Raw genomic sequence first — 18,824 nt, 5'->3', positions numbered from 1 at the left:
GCCCCGCCGCAACCTGCTGCTGACGACGTTCCCGCTCATGGCAATTTTCCTGCTCATGACTGGCTTCTCGTTCTACATTCCCAAGGGTAAGGCACAGATTGCGGTAGTCGCGCTCGGCATTTATCTGTACACCATGGCGTACTCACCTGGCGAGGGTCCCGTGCCATTCACGTATTCTGCGGAGGCGTACCCGCTGTACGTGCGCGACGTCGGCATGTCATTCTCAACCGCCATGCTCTGGTTATTGTAAGTTCGCATCCGTTCTGCGCGCTGGATTATGACTGACGGGCCCACAGCAACTTCGTCATCGCGTTCACTTTCCCGCGCCTTCTCGGCGCGTTCAAGCCGCAGGGCGCATTTGGGTGGTATGCCGCGTGGAACGTGCTTGGATTCGTGTTGATCCTGTTGTTCGTGCCCGAGACGAAAGCGCTGTCGCTCGAGGAGCTCGACCAGGTGTTCTCTGTGCCGACGCGCAAGCACGCCACGTACCAACTCAAGGCGCTGCCGCACAATATCAGGAAGTACATCTTCCGTATGGATGTCGGGGACCTGCCTCCGCTATACGAGCATGAGGGCGCCCTTGCATCGCCGACGCACTTGGCGACTGCAGGGCACGCTTAGTAGGGTGCAATTCCTTGTAACACAGACTCGGACGATTCGTCGATGTTTGAGATCCGGCAACGCCTGCAAGGACTTCACTTTGATTTCTCGCATGGTCAGGTGAGAGGCTGGTGCCGAGGTGTGTAATGCAGGGTATGATGGGAGAACACATCATCGGCGTGCACCACAAGAGTCTCGCAAGCTAATATCTCCTTTTCCTCGAGGATTTCCCCCGTACTGACCCCCTCAAATGACAACTTCACTATGGTCTTCATGAATTCTGTGAAGAACTGAGCTATAAAAGCATCAAAGTGCTGGGAAGGACATCACTAGTCAATGACTGTAAGCTATACTTATTTTATGTTTACGAGTTGAGCTCCCTATTATCCTAGCTCATAATACGTACTTTCAATTCTTGTGCTTATATATTATGCATTATGCAATTTTCATGCAATTTTCAGTGTGCCCACCGTGGGACCTTGGGCCAATCTATGCGTTATCAAATTTATGCGTTATGAGCATATCAACCATAGAAGCGTTTGGTCTGGTACGCTCGCCATATAGAGTCCATCATCCGACACTGACGCAAGCTCTAGCTGCTCCCGGGGCTGAGAGTGGGTTTTGATGAGCGATGGTGAACTCGGTTTGCTAGTTGGATGCATGCAGAAAATATGTTGGTATTTGTGGAATTTAACTCCCGGTCCCATTCCAGCTGATACGTCAAACCATGCGATTCCTGGAGCCAGACAGTGTGGCACTATTGCACAACATACTACTAGAGCACACACAACTGACCAACAACTTGGTTGAAAATTTGCAGGTCAAAACATTACATCAATTCAATGAAGTGTGAAGCAGCCGTGTCATCAACTTAGTCTAAAATTCGAACTCACAGTCCCAATGAAATTGACTACTACGAGCTTATGACAATGCAAGATACGACCTACTGCACTGTCAGAGGAACCCAAGGGATCTCCAGCCAAATGGAGCTCCCGGCTGCCATCTATAACACAGTAACACATCAGTATCCGTGAAACGGGGTGGATATAAAAATGTAAACTCGACGCACCTCCGCCAGCGCGAGACGCGTCACGCTGAGCGCGACCTCATCGCCAGATCCGAATTGGGTGGGCACCTGCACGGTGAAGTTCTGGTACGGCGGCTTGTGGTCCGGAGGAACGATACTGTCGTACTGCGGGTTGTAAGGCCCGTAGTAAAGAGTATAACCAATGTCCTGTGAGATGTTGAAGCCCGACGAGTTGCAGTTCTGGTCTGGGCACTGGACGAGGCCGATTACAATCGCCACTTCGACTGAGGGCGTCGCCTCAACCTGTAAGCCATAGACCAGGATCAGAATGAGATGCAGAGTTAACGCAAGACCAAGAGAAAAGCACGCGCCGGTTTGGTAACCTCAACAGTGAAGTTCTGTCCTGGATATACCGTCCCGTTGGTCGATGTCTGGATAGTGATACCTTGGGCGAGACACGTAGCTGCGAGAGAAGCGATGACAGCGAGGAACTTCATTTTGTGACTGGCGAAAGATCGAGGTGATGAGGCGACCGTCGAAGGGCGATGTAAACCATGAACGTCTGTCCTGGTCTTTTATATCGTGCCAAAAGAGACGACACACGATGGCGAGTCATGGCCGCCACCGGGAGCCACTTGCTAATTGAATGGAGATTGCCACCGCTAAAGTAAAGTGAGGCCCAGTTCCTTACGAGGATCGCATCAAGGCGGGGGATGGAATGTAGAACAAGCGCTTGTCGCGCCCCAACCACGAGCGATGTGAATAGCAAGTAATGGCCACTCGTAAAGCATTTCAAGAGGTTTGTATCGTGGAATGATGACAGAGTATCTGCGATGGGATTTCTCTATAAGACCCTATCGCAAAACCTCGTCTAAGACCAGATTACACTGGTAGCGCTGGCTTCCAGTGATCCCACAACTTCGGCGTTGCGCTCATGTGTGACCGCGGACGCGGGCACGGCGCAAGAGCGGACGTTGATCGATCATAAAAGATTCGCGCAGGTGGCGACCATGGACCACCAATTCCATACCCGAGCTGAATTAGGCCATTTTGCTCGAACTGCATAGTGAGGGGGACAGAAGTTGTGATACTGTAGGAAGCACGCGTATTGGTACGCAAGATCCTACGTAGATAGTGAAGTAAATGCCTCGCGCGCTCAGGCTGAGATGGGGGCGCACACTCCGACCGAGCTACACAGTTGGGGCATAAAAGGCCATCCGGGAATGAAACTCACCGATCGCTCGGTAGCAATCCCACGTAGCTTGCGACGACTCCACGAAGCCACGTTTTTATAACCGGGCACCTAGCCGCCGAGGCCGCCGGACGGGGCGTAATCTGATTTCCAAGCAAGCCTCAAGCTGAGATACACGATCCTGCATTTTCTCATTTTACTGAGCCATGGGGCCGCAACAATCACTGAGAGCACAAAGCAGTCACACTCACTATCGGAATCTCGTTGCAATGCCTACAGTGAGGAGCCATAAGCGAACTGCAGCGTTTCCCACCCGTATTGCTGGAACAACCATCAACACTACGTTGTATCGAATTGTCGCCTATCCTCCCTATGTGCGGCCGTACCCAACGCGGTCTCGTACTTAACGTCGTTTAGATCTCTTGATTCTCTCCGAACATGTTTTCTGGGGGAATCGGAGGCAATGGGAGGCAGGCTTCCACGAGCCAGGTATATCGTGCATAGAGATCATTGTTCGACATACCATCGTGACTTCCTGCTGTGTTGAGAACCAGTGAGTACATGAGCTGCGCGACACCAAGGGCGAATATTTGAATGAAAAAAGCGTTGTTGAGGTGTACCGGGCTGTCAATAAGTTATGAGCTCATTTTTGTTAGCTTACGATCATTTGAATCCGATTCAACATACTCATATGTAGCTGAGATGAACGGGATTAGGCTCGTATCGCGAGGCTTTTCGCAACTTCAATGGAGCACAAGAAGAAAACCGAACCGATTCGATCTTGTTCGAATCCTTGGTCGATACTGCGGCTGCTTTACAAGCCTCTCCTAACGTCCCTTTCCACAAGGTTCACATATTACTCCTAACCACGCATAATGCGCTACCGGTCCCCTGCCTAGCAGCGCCGACTCCCGCCCGGGCACTGAGTACTGAGTACTAAGTGTTAAGACGTTGGTACGTACCGACGCCTGCGCTGCTGACACCCTAACGTCCGAGCCCTTCAGGATCGCACAAACTGCTGAGCTTGTACGTCACCGGAGCGCGCGCCCAGACGAAAAAGCAGAGTCTGTGAAGTCGACAGGCCCTCAGGCTGTCTCGCGGCCTTGTCACTCACAGTTGCACGCACACCCACCTTAGACCTATCACATTTTTCGACTTCGTGACGACACGATGTCTCGCTCGTATGCAAAAGGCACAAACGCGCAGGACATCAAGATCTTGCGCATGAGTAGCCCATCGCCGGACGCCCAGGTCAGCGCTGGCCATCTGTCGTCCGCTATGCGCTCTAATGGGGCTTATATTTCCATGTTCCGTCTCGCGTCGAGAATCTCTGCACAATCTTCCGGCGAAAGCAAACCAGGGCCAACATCTGCTGGCTTCTACGCCTTGTCATTCTGCTCACATTATTCCTCCATGTTAGATGGCCAATGACGACAATATGCGACGTCCTTTCTATGTCTTTACAGTGTTGCGTTCCTTGATGTCGTCCGCGACGCATGTGTGCACCACTAGTTTCCGAAGTCCATTTCTGCGACATATCTTTGTATGCGTCGGCTTCGACCCATTCTCATGTATTGTGCCGCGCTTTGGACGGAATTTTGGCACTGGTATCAGCTGACCGCAGTCCCTGGCCTCGGGACCCGTCGTGTCCGGTGGTGGGAATGCGCGTCATGCAACAGTGACGGATACGGTGGCGCTGTCGCTAGGTTGGCATCGCACAGGTGGCAAGGTCATAGCTACCCTTGGTTCGAGGGATGGGAGATGCGCACTCTAGTCGAGCCCTGGTCCGTGGATGCGAGATGGGTGCACTGCCTTGTTCGCACTTTGTGTATAGGACACATCTAATGCTGTTGTGCGCTGACTAGGCACATGCTCAATCTTCGTGTCCGAGAAGTATCTATGTCGTCTAGTTCGACCGGTTCGCTATGAGGTTCGCCCATGTCAACAACATATGAAAACAGGGTTTGGTATGCAGGGCAGAACTGCCGGCAATTGATAATGTTAGCTGCTGATAGAGATGAGAATACTTGACAACAGAATGAAAGGTGGTATCCATTACCGTTCACTCAAGCCTCGTACAACGTATTCAACTAGCTCTAGCTACAGATACAAAGAAAATAACATCGTAAATTCTCCAGGTGATACGATACTACGCACCCAGTGAGCATATGCTAAATCAAAGCAGAATGTATAGACAGTCTTTCGATACGGGTGAGAGCATTGATGCAATAACTGCTCTGCGCGAACCTTTTGAATCCTCATATCTTCAGGGACAATATCTTATTCTCTAGCGACAATTTTGTGTGTGTACGAGCCTCATTTGCAGCCTAAATTTCCTCTCGACGTATAGGTACGACTGCAGCATGGCCGACCAGCCATCATCCAACTGAGAGGTGTCAGTGGGGCGTTTCCCAAGGGACCTCATCTCGAAGAAACGCATCATCCATCCATTCGTCCATTCGTGACAGTCCGCATCATGAATCCAGCTTGGTTTCGAACGCTAAACGACTCCGAGGCTTAAATTCGGTGGGGCTTGCCGCGTGTGCTCCTCGTACAAGTCTCGGCCCCCAAGACGATGAGCATACTTTTCTTTGTTGCCAACGAAGGCATATAAGCCGGGTGAGTAGCCGTTGATGGAATACGGCGAATGACCGGTATCTATGTTGTCCTACGATTCAGGAGAGCTCTGAATGGCGCTTGCGATGATCTGGTCTTAGACAGATAGAGTTCTCCATCACAACCCAAACAGCCTCCTAATTACTGTTGTTTCCCTTTCGAGCATCTCCTAACTATTGCAATCTGGTGTACGATCAAGCAGATTTCCATCTCAAGCAGTAAATGTTCAGCGTATGGATATCAATAAATACGGTGTAGTGTAGAACAACACGCACGGCCAGAGGTAAACAATCTACTGCAGCTGGAAGAGAGTGCCATACACCTGGATCTCGACAAGAACAGCGCGATTTCGCAGATTCGGAAGATGTTTCATGACTAATTCCGTAACGGATTGTGGGTCTATGTCGCTGTGGATCTTCCCCTCTAACACCAGGTTAAAGCGGTGAAGATCACGAAAGAGATCCTTTTGCAGAACTACGTCTAGAGCCTCCAACAGGGCAAGGTTTCCTTCAACCCACGTTTTCCCGCCTGAAACGATGGATGCATCTAAACGGAGCCGGAGCCGGCGGAGTCCTTGGCAGAACGAATTCTCTAGGATGTTTACCAATAAGGCCAACCGACATGGCGTAGTCAAACGTTCGTCAAGACCTATATCCAACGAAGTCAGCTTGAACCGTAGTCCAGCAGTGCGCCAAGCATCGAGAACGTTTGCTGAAATCGTGTAACGATGAGCGTAGAAATCAGCAAATGTCTGCTACAGCCAACGATTCTACTCACAATCGCTGTGGGAGCGGAAGCGGAGGCTCAGCTTGTCCAGCGAGTTTTGCACACGTGCGAGGAAGTGCAACAGAACCGGAGTGGACATTGCACAATCCGCAATGTCCAGAACGCGGATAGTATCCACTATAGGGGTACAAAGCAGCCATTCCAGGAACGATGTGGCGTTAGGGCTGACCATGAATTCGAGAATGAGTTTGGTTAGATGGAGTTTTTGACCTAGCGCGAAGTTGGGGAGAGCGCCGCTATCATGCCACCTGACACCCTGAAGTTTTAGGGTCGAAAGCTGGGGAAGTGAATCGATTGTCTGCTGGAGTGTTTCGAGCGAGGGAAACGTGCAAGACCGTATGTCAAGCGTTGAAATTGTGGAAAATAGCACCAATGATGTGGGAGGAGCTGACCAGACGGGCGTCACGTTCCCTGTAGCGAACTCGAGGGCTTCGACGTTTGGCATAATGGCAGATAGATGCACAACATCCTCGAGCGTGCAGCTGCACATTATAGACAAGCTGCGCACATACTTGAAGTAGGGCGCCGCATGTGGCTGGCCGGAAAGACGTATAAGATGAGCTTTAATCGCAGTGGTCGAGATTTTCATTCGACGGAAAAGATGCACCCGGCACCGGTGGGCGAATGCTCGACATACGGCTGCGCAGATGGATAGCGCCTTATGGTCAGACTGCGAATGCAGTTCATCCAGCGTCAATTCGAAGATCTCTAGTGGAAACACTGGCACCGCATTCTTCATGGAGGCTTGTTTGTGTGGCGCCTGAACAGCTAATGTAAACGATCGCCTAATAGTACACGGGGTAGAGACGTACCGAAGATGTATTAGTAAGTCTCGCCTTTGACATGGCCTGCCGCGTGGTCGACTTGAGCAATATCAATTGAGCGGAAGTCTCATCTGATATGTCGAGCCCACTTACGACATGCTGAGTTTTCGACTGTAATACTGTCATGAAGAGAAAGGATGTATGTCGTCGTGCTTGAGAGAAATGAGAGGGGCTGAGACATTGTATTAAATGAGAAAAGACGACGAGAAGTCCGGGTCGCGCGCTCGGCAAAGAGGGGAGGAGTAAATCCTAGCATTGCATAGCCACGCTTGCACACCCGCTGGGCTTGCTGATCCGCCGTATACTTCCATTCGAAGCGATGAAGTGAGGACAAAACATAGATACACGTCTTACAAGGACGTAAACGGTACCAAGCTTCGGACGTCAACCTGAGCACCCTTTGATCGCCTCAAAGAAGCTGGCCGCGGGGAGAGCACTTCTGCGACCCGATAATGAGTCTCATGCAGAAGACGCAAGGTAAAAGACCTGTGGTAGATCCCGCTCAGCGAGACAGGGCACCCACGACGTCAGGATCTGTGATAGAATGCTCTGTCGGTTCAGTTGACAAGTCGTGGGTATGCCAACACACGACGCCTTCGCATCGAGCATAGGCAGTGAGTTATGCTAGAGGTATTATGTCAGAGAAGAAGGGATCCGAAACATTCTTCAAGTTCCTTGGGAAAACTTTCTGTTAGTACCTGAGCATCGGTGAGGCAAAAAGGATAAGAGGGTAAAGGCGAACATACTGGAACATAAGAAATCATTGGACCTAGCCACCCGCCCGACTACACACTCTTATTTTGGACTGCTCTCAAATTATAGATACAGTTCAGTCTTCCACAATGCGCAGCGGGAGAATACTCACCAATATGATCGTCAACTTACGTATGAGACAACCATTCTGAGAAAAATACAGATGCTTGGGAAATAATATGATCACTTCTAGAAGGACCAGAGATATCAGAACTACTACTAGTCTCAAGCAGACTGGTGAATCTTCGAAATAGGGAACTCAAGAGGGCGGCTGAATTTCGCAAAGTTTACAGCGCTTGTAACTGGCGCTCAAATGATTCCACGCCCACGGATGTAGTTCTCGCCGGCCACAACTTTGAGCACTAGAATTATAAGGCTTCAGCGAACACTCTACTAGTGATGTCAAAACCGACGTACGATTCTGGCCCGAAAACGCGATATTGCTGTCGATCTATTCTGGAGCCGGCACAGTGTAGGCTCGACATGTTCTCTTGACAGCAGGATTCATCGCTAAGAGCCTTGGGAGAGTAGCTTTACACCATGCTGAACTCAAAATACCGTGAGTTCACCGCTGTTCTTGTTTTAGATCTACTTCGCTTTCGATGCTTGCATTCTTCAGAGCTTAGTTATTTGTTCTGTCTTGCTAATCCTAAATAGACTCACCATGATCCAGTATATCGTGACACAATTACCAAATATGCGTTCAGGTCCAAACAACTGAAAAGCTAGCCCAGATAAGCAACTCGCCGTTCCTCGATGCCGCGTTCAAAAGACAAGTTTCATCTCAAGCCAAACTAAATCAACTCGCTGACGCACAAAGACCAACGGAGAGACGACCTGTCTCGTTCATGCGTCCTCATACTATCTCTTCCTTTTCGTTGTATTCAAGGCTGCTGGAACAATGTATAGGGCGGTCTACGTGTTCCGATAAAATGGCCGTTGGAGCACGCCTCACTAGCCAAATAAGTACAGTGCAACACCACTGTAATGGCCATAAATATCAAGATTAAATGTACTCAAACAATATTCTCTCAGGCAGTCGCGGTAGCAGTACTCAAGGCTTATATATTCGTCTACTCGATATCTCTACGTGATTCAGTCACCTGAGGCTCTACAACTTTGTACGTACTGTACCTGGTCGCCAACGTGTGTAGCAAACTAAGTGTTGCTGTTATGAAAGGTGTTCCTTCTAATGATTCTCCCACCGCCTTCGGTAGACCAGAGCTATTGCACGGTCTCGGCTTTGGAAGCCGGATACGTCGACGTTCCAATGGCACAAATAGTAGACACAGCTGAACACGACGAAGTCTCTCGCTTTCCCTGCCTTGCCTTCCTGTTACGCCATTCTTCAAACGGAGATACCTTTGTCTTCGATCTTGGGATACGGAAAGACTGGGAGGAAGGTCTTCCACCTGCTTTGGTCAAAGCAACGAAGCGGTGGTACAGCGTCGATGTTCCACAAGATGTGATCGAATCTCTTCAGAAGGGAGGATACGAACCATCGCAGATCAAGCACGTTTGCATCTCGCACATCCATTTCGACCATCAGGGGGACCCTGCTGCATTTGTCAACGCGACCTTCATTGCCGGGGAAGACACTCGGCCGCTCCTCATTCCGGGCTACCCTACTGATCCGAATGCACACTTCCCAACTGACCTGCTCCCTCACGGACGAACACGCTATGTATCAACAGCGGAGATGAGCCCGATCGGTCCATTCCCCCATGCGCTCGATTTCTACGGCGACGGGAGCCTCTACATCGTGGATACGCCCGGGCACATCCCGGGGCATGTTACAGTCCTCGCGCGCACATCGTCGGACGGAGGGTGGGTGTACCTCGCAGCGGATGCGGCGCACGACTGGCGCCTTCTCACAGGCGGGGCACAAATAGCCGACAGTGAGCACTACGGATGCGCACACAGGGACAAGGAGACAGCGGCAAAGTCGATCGAGTGGATAACGCAAGTCTCGCAGCAGCCGCGGGTGCGAGTACTTCTTGGACATGATGTGCCGTGGTTCAAAGACAACAAGGATGGTTCGGCATTCTGGCCTGGCAGTCTCGAGTCACTCTGAATGCGTACGTGTGCGCTTTAGGCTTCGTCTTGGATTATATTGAACAAATTGCAGCCGGGCATGTGCGAGATATTTGGGCTCGAGACAGAAGCGTCACAACACAATCAAAGGAATCACAACCCCGATTTATTGGGTTTACATATGTAATCCGACGCTCCAACATATGCGAACAGGCGGGTGCTCTCCAGTCTGGTCAGCACAAATTGGAATATACTTGACTCAATATCACATTTTGGCGAATCACCCCACTATCTCAGTTACTCCATTTCCTCAGACTTGAATCTGTTGTTACATTTGATGTATCGGATGATCATGCTATCCCGATATCTCTAGATAAAGAGTGCTGTATTCGATTAAGTCTCAGTACACAAGAGTCGCAACATGTCAAGTTCAGCGAAAGGCCACGACACACAGGTGCTAGCAGAGAATCTGAGACAACATGGATGATATCAAGCCTGATGTTTCGCGGGAAGGCAGCTGCAAGAGGAATCTGAATGTACAGGCACTGGGGCGCGCATGGTACGTCGCCTGACGCACTCCACAATTTAATCATTCTCATTGGTGTCCTAAAAAAACCACATCCATTATTGGTACACTGGTCAAGTCCCACGAGGACAGATAGAGCCAAAAGACGTCCTGGATAACTTAGCTAGTAGCATATCTCGCTGCGTATACCACCTATGTGAACGTAGTATAATGATCCAGCTCTACATCTCTACTCTCCTCGGGCCTGGTATGACTCCTATATTTGAGATTCACGCATCATTGACGGTCAAGAATTCAGCACAAAACCTATTTCAACTCGGGATGAATCGACACAGCCAACGAGCGTCGCATCGCATGTGGCCAGTGCTCTCGTGGTCCCGGACGAATCAGGCTCGTCGCACAAAATCACTCTACCCGCCCTTGGTGCTCGCATTAGCGAGAAAGGTCTCTTGGGAGCAGCACAGAGGTGAGTGGACACATACTTTCTGTTCAGACTTCTTATCATATATGCGCAGTCTGCTGGTCTGACTGTCTGCAAACAACTGCAAGAGTATTCCAAAAAGGACGACTGCGTGGTCATAGCCAAACGAGATCCAGCTCATACTGGACACAGCGTGATTCAAGAACATGTCCAGTTATTGACGGTCGACCATTGGCATCTGTTGACACCTGCAATGTCCGTGACAGAGCGGAGGAATACCCAACAGAGCCGGAGTACCTATACGAACCCATCCTCAGACTGAATGTAGATGATCGCATGCAAAGGACATACCACGAAAATAAAAGTCGCTGGAAGCGATACAAGACTCGAACACTCACCGGGCATCCGAGTCGTCTAGGTTGGGTGCTTTCGTCGACATGTTCGCTATAAAAGCTTGTACTTTCACCGGATGGATAGTGATGCAGACGCATTAGTACTGTCATCTGCTACTCTGAAGATAACGACTCTGAAGGAGGTCAGCGACTCAGACTCGAAACAATTCTGATGAACGACCTCTACGGTCACATTGAGCGGAGGTGCCCTTTCGGAGACAACCGAGCGGAGACGACCTTCGACCGAACTGAGTACCACGTCCTCCGATTCGCTGCACCCACCGTTGTCCGCATACTTCTCTCAAACCCAGACTGCTTCTCTCCTTTGACTTACACCTCCAGCAATACTAACACTGTCTCTGCCATGTTGTGTATTCTCTCGCTCTCTGGCGTAAAACACTATGGAGCGGGGTAATTGCTCAACCTGCCACTGCATCGCCTCCTCAATCCATCCGGACGGAATCCTAAAGACTTCGAACCTTTCAGACCACCGATGCCCATAGTACTATCTCATATATCCTTGGAGCGCTGCGCTGTTCGTTCCGGAGAGGCGGAGGTAGAACAGGCGGATAGACTGCATCTCACAACATTACTGCTGTCAACCTTAGCGCGCCCATCCCAGCGCGATGATACGCCGCGTATGACGGCACCGAGAGATTTTGCCATGATGCGCTGTTCCACCGGTATGTCTGTGTGGTCACGAAGGCACAGACGTACAAGATGTCAAATGGGACTAATCATCGACGAACATCAGTATCGCCTTGTTTTTCTCTTCTTTCATTCATTCCACGGCGGAGAGAACACTGCGCGCATCTCCAGGAGAACTATCAGAGGCGGTCAGATAACCTGATCGCGCGTCTTCGGCGATAGGCTGAAGACCATGGTCTAGGAAGGGGAAGACATGGTTCGATGATGAGATTATGGGTGTGTTCCTTCATGCGGGGACGCTGCCTCAGAGCGAATCAGGCAGTATATCTAAGGATGCTTGCGCTGACGAGGATCCGTGAACGGTCATGTTCGCGGCTAGCAGTCCGAAGTTGAGGTGTGTCAACCTGTGTCAACATGTTGATTCTCTATTCAGCCGCCGACAGTCCCAGTGAATCAGCAAACGCCATCAGATGCACACTACTCTCCCCTGTGAGCAACTTGGTCTGTAGATTGCAGCTAATGCACTGCTCAGTCCAAATGTACAGGTGGAGTTTGTCTTTGGCGTTGTTGATCTGAGTATTACAGATACGGGTTCGGTATTCGAGCAGATACTCGAATCAACGTTGGCCTAGAGAAATTAGACTCGTCAGGATTTGAAGATTTGTTTGGCACTGTAGCGACAGGATGGCAAGGTCAACAGTCGCGAGGCAGCCAACCACACAAGGCGGATCGAACAAGTGGCTGTCTGCTATGGTAAGTGGCGGTGGTTGTGCACACGCTGAAGATGCCACAAGGACAATGTGGCCTCGGTGGACAGGCAGCCGCGGATAATGCCGGCTTGATAGTTTAAAAGCTGGTTGTGGCAAACCTGAGTGTCGCCCTGATGCTTCGGACCCTGCCATCCGGCCTCTTCACAATAAACAATTCAAAGGTATTCTATTGAACATTCATGTTGTTGAATGGCTTTTTTACCACCCTTGTGGCAACGTTGGCAGGCAGCAATGCGAGACGCTATGCTCCCCTCTCAGGCTACTCGAATCGATCAAGATAATGTATTCTCAACTTTGATTACCCACGATGAGGATGAGGGTGCCGAAGTTTGTGGCTTTTTTGAATGACTTTCCATAGATAAATCATCTCATTTTTGTGCCCAGCTCGTTCCAGTAGAAGATGCGCGGCAAGAGGCCGCATTTCCGCTCGAGATCTTCGAGCATATCATCGACCAACTACATCCTTCCAGAAATGTGCGCACCTTGCGGAGCTGTTCTTTGGTTTGCAAGGCATTTGTCCACGGGTGTCGCAAGCGTCTCTTTGCTTCAATCAGGATCAGCGACAACTTTGCTTTGCAACGCCTTGTAGATATGTTACAGCAGCCCCACTTGGCACCCTATTTGACCCACGCGCGCGAGCTTTATGTTGACGATCCCAATGCCCGCCCACCTAAGAGGAATGGATTTATGACACTTGCCGAATGGAAAAGGTCCTGCCGATCTTCCGATGAGCCACTTGATGCAGAGCAGCCAGGGATCAACATGCCTCTCCTCGCCGAGCTGATCGCGCGACAGTTTCAAATATTGGAACGGCTCTATTTTCAACTTCCGGAAGGTCAGCCGTTCGTTCATATCCCACCGTGTCATTTTGTTGACAGTTTTATTTTGCTTCTGACAGATGAAAACGAACTGCAGGGTTTCTCGAGTCCCTCGACAACCCTCTTTCCACATCTCGCCCTGCTCAAAGTCGATATAGGTACGGAATGGAAGGCCCGGGGACGTCTGTTGCAAGCTGCAAGATTCTTAAAGAAATTTTCTGGGGAATCGAAGCACCTCAAGCGGATTATAGTATCGTTCGTCATGGAAGACTCTTCCAACGAGATTTTGGAAATAGACCGTGGAGATTGGGATAACATCGATGATGCGTTAGTGACCGGGTCATTCTCAAATCTCGAGAGGGTTGAAATTCGGTGGATGGGGTGGAATTTCAATTCCGGGTACTTTAGCTCAGAACTCGTTCCCCAGCACCTCAAAGCCCGATTCCCTAAGTTGGCGCGATGTGGCATCTTGCGCATTCGAAGAGCATAACAACCTGGCTTAACTATGCTCGGACTTGAACGGTTGGGCTGCCTGTCTTACTCATCTACTTATCTTGGTTGATCTGAGGTTCGAAATATGATGTATCTGAATTCTTATCGTATTCTTAGAATTCGACTCAACTTGAACTGCGTGGTTGTTTGGCTTGAGTCTATCTCGGATGTACAACAACATAATGATCATCATTGAGTAGATACGCCATGAAGCATAGTGACAATGTAGTGACGAGATTAATCAATGCGAGATACTCCACTTCACAGCTTTCGCGCAACAGTCCCCCTCGTCCTTCACTTCTCCATCCTTGAAAGGTCCATTTTTGACTGCCGTTAGATACATCATATCTCTCCTACTGCGAGATGGACCACTTCGTACCCCTGCCATATGGCGTCCGCAAAATTAGGTCGGCAGAAAGGAGGAAGTCAGTATATGATACTCACGTCAAAACCTCTGTCCGTAGCAGTAAGAGGCTCCGAATATGCGAGATGCTTTGTTCTCGACGATTCGTCTGGGCAGCCAAGGCATTGGGACAACCCAGTAAGGTAATTGTTTTGGTCGAGCTGATGGTGAGGAATCGTCAACGAGGGCCGACAACGACATCGATGATCACACACTGATGACACTCATTTTTGCAAATATTTGGTGAGTTTTTCTCTTACGTCCTCTCATTTCAAATAGCCCAGCCCAGGAACGTCACTACGCTGAACGTAAATCAAGTCCTCAGCATCAGTACAGGGCGAACGCAATGTTCAGGTGTTTGCGCGAGATCATCGTAGAACTCATCAAAGTTTAGCGGATTGCGTGCTGCACTGTTGTTGTTCAACCCACTCGAGAAGAACTCGACATCGTCCATCATAAGCAGCACTAGTGTGTAAAGGTAGAGGACGAGCAGCGGCGATTACCTGTCTGCACAGTTAAAACCTATGGTAAGACAGCACGTCAGCCAAACGATATATATGACACAAATAAATCCACGCACTCGTGAACCCGCTGCGGACTGATCGTCCTGACTCAACGGCGAACTCCTCACGTAATGGCGATGTATGTTTTCACTACCACACTTTCTCAATTGGCCGCCGCGTTGGGCTCACAGCGATGCTAGTACCTTGTCGCGTCTCATTGACTAATCGTAAGTACAAAACAGAACGAGATGAGATTCGGCTTTGAAGTATGACGCTGAGCCACGGTCAAGAGAGTATACTGAGGGGCGCTGTGTTTGTCTCTCCGAGGTTCCAATTCATGAGCGCAGCAGTGAGCTGGACCTTGTGGGCGGTATGTATTAGCTCGGATGAGTGAAGACAGCTAGATTAGCCAGCAAGCGGACTCCCAAGTCATGAGTAATATGTAGAGATGTTTATTGGATGTCTGCGAGAAGACCGGGCGCCTATAATGTCACTGCTAGGTCTCTCTCAGGCTATGGGTAATCTCCTCTTCCGAGTCCTTCCTAGTCATCCAGTCGGATTGCTCTGATGTGCAACCACGACAGCTAGGATAAATCGGTCTTCATAGTCAGTCGGGTCTCCGTAACTATCGAAGAAGTGCCATCTGATAATTCACGGCTGGGGCACTGAAGCAAGGCGCGTCTATGGCTGAAGGACCTCCAGTGGCTAAATCTCTTATCAAGCGCGACAATAGCCTCGGGATTCACTCGGTACGAGGTTCTGTACCAGATGAACCGCTTGCATATGTGTTGACATCTCAGTCAATGATTACCAGGATAAAACTACTGACAACCTAGTCGATCTGGTACCTGTGCTCCCGCTTGAAGTCTTCGAATTGATCATCGACCATTTCAACTTCTATCCTGATAATCGCACCCTTTGCGCGTGCTCCCTTGTATGCCGCAATTTTGTCCACAGGTGTCGAACACGACTCTTTTGCTGTATCTCCATACACAAGAAGCAGACAGTACTGCTGCTTGCGCAAGTCTTTCGTTTGTCGCATATAAGACCTTATTTTGCATGCATTCGCGTCATACATGTGTACAACCCCTTCCTCAGGCCATTGCGAGATGAGATCGCCTATCTTCTTCCTATCCTCTTCTCGACCGGTTTATCAACAGTCGTGGAACTCCATATCTCCAACGGCGGATGGCAGCATCTCCCATCACACCTCGCTCCTGCAATGTTTATTCACTTTTTTTCATCAGTCACATTGCTTCAAGTATCCAATTCCCTGTTTTCATCCTTTCGGGATTTCCAACGTCTGATTTGTACACTCCCTCAGCTCTCGCGCTTATATCTCTACAATATTGAATGGCCACATACCGAACAGCATTGTCAGACCCAGCTGGGACGAAGTCTTCGGCTTAAAGAGTTGCACATAAGCTGGATCGCGGCCAGACTACTCTTGGAATGGCTATGCATTACGCCATCGATGGAAACTTTGCGCTCGGTATATATCTTCCATATCAAAATCCCAACTCAACCTCTCACTCGTTTCTTCGCACAACTTCGCACACTGAATGAGTTAGATATGGACTATGACAATGATTCGACAGGTGTGTTGTGGACTGCCTTTCGTCTAAATCAGTTACAAACTCCACATTATAGTGAACAAACTGCCGGACGGGACATGGCCTATATCAGAGCATCTGCAGCATCTCGCTTCGATACGCATCAATATGGGTCCAAATTGGCTCGATGAAGGTTGTATATCTGGGCTGGGGAGTTTTTTCGAGAGTCTATCTACCAGATGCCTCCAGTACGTCACGCTCGAAATCCGCTTCTCTCATCTGCGTGGTGAGAAACAAAATCAAGATATCGGCGAATGGGTGAACATCGATAAAGCTCTGTCTCGAAAGATGTTCCAGTCCATTCAAAAGGTGCGAGTGGAATGGACGGGCAAGATTCATGGGAAAGTCGATGGACTAGAAGTCTGTCGACAAATCGAGGCAAAATTTCCAGCTTTGCAGAAGTGTGGATGTCTGGAAGTGCGAGTGCTGAGTTTCGACGAGTGGGCTCCCGGATTTGGTGACCGGGCAAAGTAGATATTTTGGAGTCCCGATGCTTTTACTTATTCCTGCTGTGCTCCTTCGTCTTTCACGAATCATGAATTCAGTACCGCACATGCCTGTCTTGAGTTCGGTCTAATCGATGCCGAGATCCGGATTATGCTAGTCTCCCGCATACAACTCTTAGCAACGATTTTTTGAGAAAAGAGAAGAGAATGAAAGAACGAAAGAAGTGTAAGGAAGACAGTCGTCATATGGATCTGCCTTGAAACGCACTCTCTGAGTTTAAGCTATGAAGGGCGCCCTGGAATAAGCTATGAGGAAATAACTTGGCCTACTGGCGTACCATATAGAAAAATGTTTCTGGTTCTCACTTGGAGATCTCATAAACTGGTCTCAAAGAAATGCTAGATGATAGTGACATATCCATGATTTTAACAGTTGACCATAATAGGACAAATACCAACGACCGTGATCGTGAGTGAACGACGCTGATTTTATCAGATGAATTCACCAGCATATCATTCATATTTTCCGTCACGAGGGGAACACCCACTTAGCGGCAGGAGGACCATGACATCATGTGCTGGCTGCTCCCCATATGGCGTATTTACTTTCCTGTTAAAGCTCTGGGCACTGGGATTTGGAGCGGGAAACTCGCTGTTCATCATGATGTTAGCGTCGGCACATTGTCCGCAGGCACTGCAAGTGTTAGCTGGGGAGAAGCGTGAGAGGTAATCCAGTCTGATTTACACAAAGCTTACCTCCCAGTGCTCGTCTTGCAATTGTAGCCATCAGAGTCGTGAGTATGCTCCAGGCAGACCTAGGCATCCATTATATTCACATCAACCTCGCGTGAGACCATCATTCTGGACTTACAAAAACATGGACAACGTTGCTGCGGCGACGCTCATAAATAGACTGCCCAGGGTCTTGTACTTTTGAATATTGCATGTATACTGAATTTGGATTACCGCAGGGGGTGTAGCTACATCAGCGGCGGGTGGAGAAGTTAAGTTGGTGTATGCAAGCACGTTCGACTCCGAAAGGGCACTTTCCACAAAGGGACCAGCAGGTACGAGGGTCTGGTTGAAGGCGGTCAAATTAGTAAGGATCTGTTGCATGGAAATTATTGGTTGAATATAACATGACTAAGTCCAGGGAAACGACTTACATTGTTAGGCGTCCAGTGTCCAACGTCTAACCGGATCGCAGAATAGAATACTTGAACTAGGTTGTATAATGTGTATGTAGTCTGGTACGGAACAGCTCCGTAATTGCCGGTGTTCGCGACAATGCTGAGATCCTGCTGGGAGATGCCATTATACCACACGATGTCAATCTCCGGTGGCTGGGAGTTGTAGTCCACCTGCATCGTGTTTGGTTGGAATTGTATTGTGACCTTACTGAGGAGCACTACAGTTGTATTTGAGACTGGCATTAGGTATTGCGTGTCGTATATTGGTATGTATGCGTCCGCTGAGTATCACATTCAAGCTCAATACTTAGCGACGGATACGAGTAGACTGTTATCACACTTGCCTCCAAATCCGTTCATAGCATCTAAGATAGCACGAGCGAGGCTATTTTCAGGTAGTAGCCCTGACAAAATTACCTCGATTACCTTATGGTTCGTATATGACCACGATGTGCTAGCCTGAAACCCAAGCTGTGAACAGTCAATTGCGGCCTGTACCATGTCAACGTCACCAGTGTATATTATGAGATAAGGGGTTCAATTTTACCTGCAGCGTGACTGTCAAGGTATCGCCCTTGACCCTAACTCTAACCCTAACCCCAGTACTTACTTGTGTAGTTCTGGTAGTTACAAGAGTGAAGCGTAGTGCTTGTCTTGGGAGTGGCTAACTCAGAGAGAGTAGAGTGAAGTAGACGGTGTTTGATCGCTAAGATCAGACTACCATACTACGCTATATTGCTCTGGTCTTTATACATGAGGAGCCAGACCCC

The 18,824-nt window shown here is 49.4% G+C and overlaps 7 protein-coding genes across 7 annotated transcripts; 4 read left to right on the top strand and 3 right to left on the bottom strand.

The window, feature by feature from the left end:
* Positions 1 to 37: 37 nt before the first annotated feature.
* Positions 38 to 621, top strand: FIBRA_07100 (uncharacterized protein; the record flags this gene model as incomplete). Its single annotated transcript, XM_012328797.1, has 2 exons — positions 38 to 246; positions 297 to 621. The coding sequence occupies 2 exons, from the start codon at positions 38 to 40 to the stop codon at positions 619 to 621; spliced, it is 534 nt and encodes a 177-aa protein (XP_012184187.1).
* Positions 622 to 1,543: 922 nt separating this feature from the next.
* Positions 1,544 to 2,124, bottom strand: FIBRA_07099 (uncharacterized protein; the record flags this gene model as incomplete). The annotated part of the gene is made up of 3 exons (XM_012328796.1): positions 1,544 to 1,603; positions 1,670 to 1,930; positions 1,981 to 2,124. 3 exons carry the CDS (start codon positions 2,122 to 2,124, stop codon positions 1,544 to 1,546), a joined length of 465 nt encoding a protein of 154 aa, XP_012184186.1.
* Positions 2,125 to 5,727: 3,603 nt separating this feature from the next.
* FIBRA_07098 (uncharacterized protein) lies at positions 5,728 to 7,171 on the bottom strand (the record flags this gene model as incomplete). The annotated part of the gene is made up of 4 exons (XM_012328795.1): positions 5,728 to 6,146; positions 6,213 to 6,981; positions 7,034 to 7,084; positions 7,139 to 7,171. 4 exons carry the CDS (start codon positions 7,169 to 7,171, stop codon positions 5,728 to 5,730), a joined length of 1,272 nt encoding a protein of 423 aa, XP_012184185.1.
* Positions 7,172 to 8,990: 1,819 nt separating this feature from the next.
* FIBRA_07097 (uncharacterized protein) lies at positions 8,991 to 9,872 on the top strand (the record flags this gene model as incomplete). The annotated part of the gene is made up of 1 exon (XM_012328794.1): positions 8,991 to 9,872. One exon carries the CDS (start codon positions 8,991 to 8,993, stop codon positions 9,870 to 9,872), a length of 882 nt encoding a protein of 293 aa, XP_012184184.1.
* A 2,960-nt stretch (positions 9,873 to 12,832) lies between these two features.
* Positions 12,833 to 13,897, top strand: FIBRA_07096 (uncharacterized protein; the record flags this gene model as incomplete). The annotated part of the gene is made up of 3 exons (XM_012328793.1): positions 12,833 to 12,916; positions 12,974 to 13,424; positions 13,488 to 13,897. The coding sequence occupies 3 exons, from the start codon at positions 12,833 to 12,835 to the stop codon at positions 13,895 to 13,897; spliced, it is 945 nt and encodes a 314-aa protein (XP_012184183.1).
* Positions 13,898 to 16,279: 2,382 nt separating this feature from the next.
* On the top strand, positions 16,280 to 16,892 carry FIBRA_07095 (uncharacterized protein; the record flags this gene model as incomplete). Its single annotated transcript, XM_012328792.1, has 2 exons — positions 16,280 to 16,403; positions 16,456 to 16,892. 2 exons carry the CDS (start codon positions 16,280 to 16,282, stop codon positions 16,890 to 16,892), a joined length of 561 nt encoding a protein of 186 aa, XP_012184182.1.
* Positions 16,893 to 17,731: 839 nt separating this feature from the next.
* FIBRA_07094 (uncharacterized protein) lies at positions 17,732 to 18,231 on the bottom strand (the record flags this gene model as incomplete). Its single annotated transcript, XM_012328791.1, has 2 exons — positions 17,732 to 17,971; positions 18,031 to 18,231. The coding sequence occupies 2 exons, from the start codon at positions 18,229 to 18,231 to the stop codon at positions 17,732 to 17,734; spliced, it is 441 nt and encodes a 146-aa protein (XP_012184181.1).
* Positions 18,232 to 18,824: the final 593 nt, after the last annotated feature.

This window comes from Fibroporia radiculosa (genome assembly GCF_000313525.1).
Source record: "Fibroporia radiculosa TFFH 294 genomic supercontigs, scaffold11807, whole genome shotgun sequence".
Classification (NCBI taxonomy): domain Eukaryota; kingdom Fungi; phylum Basidiomycota; class Agaricomycetes; order Polyporales; family Fibroporiaceae; genus Fibroporia; species Fibroporia radiculosa.
The sequence above is the reverse complement of the archived record's forward strand: the minus strand, read 5'-3'. Positions and strand labels throughout refer to the sequence as shown.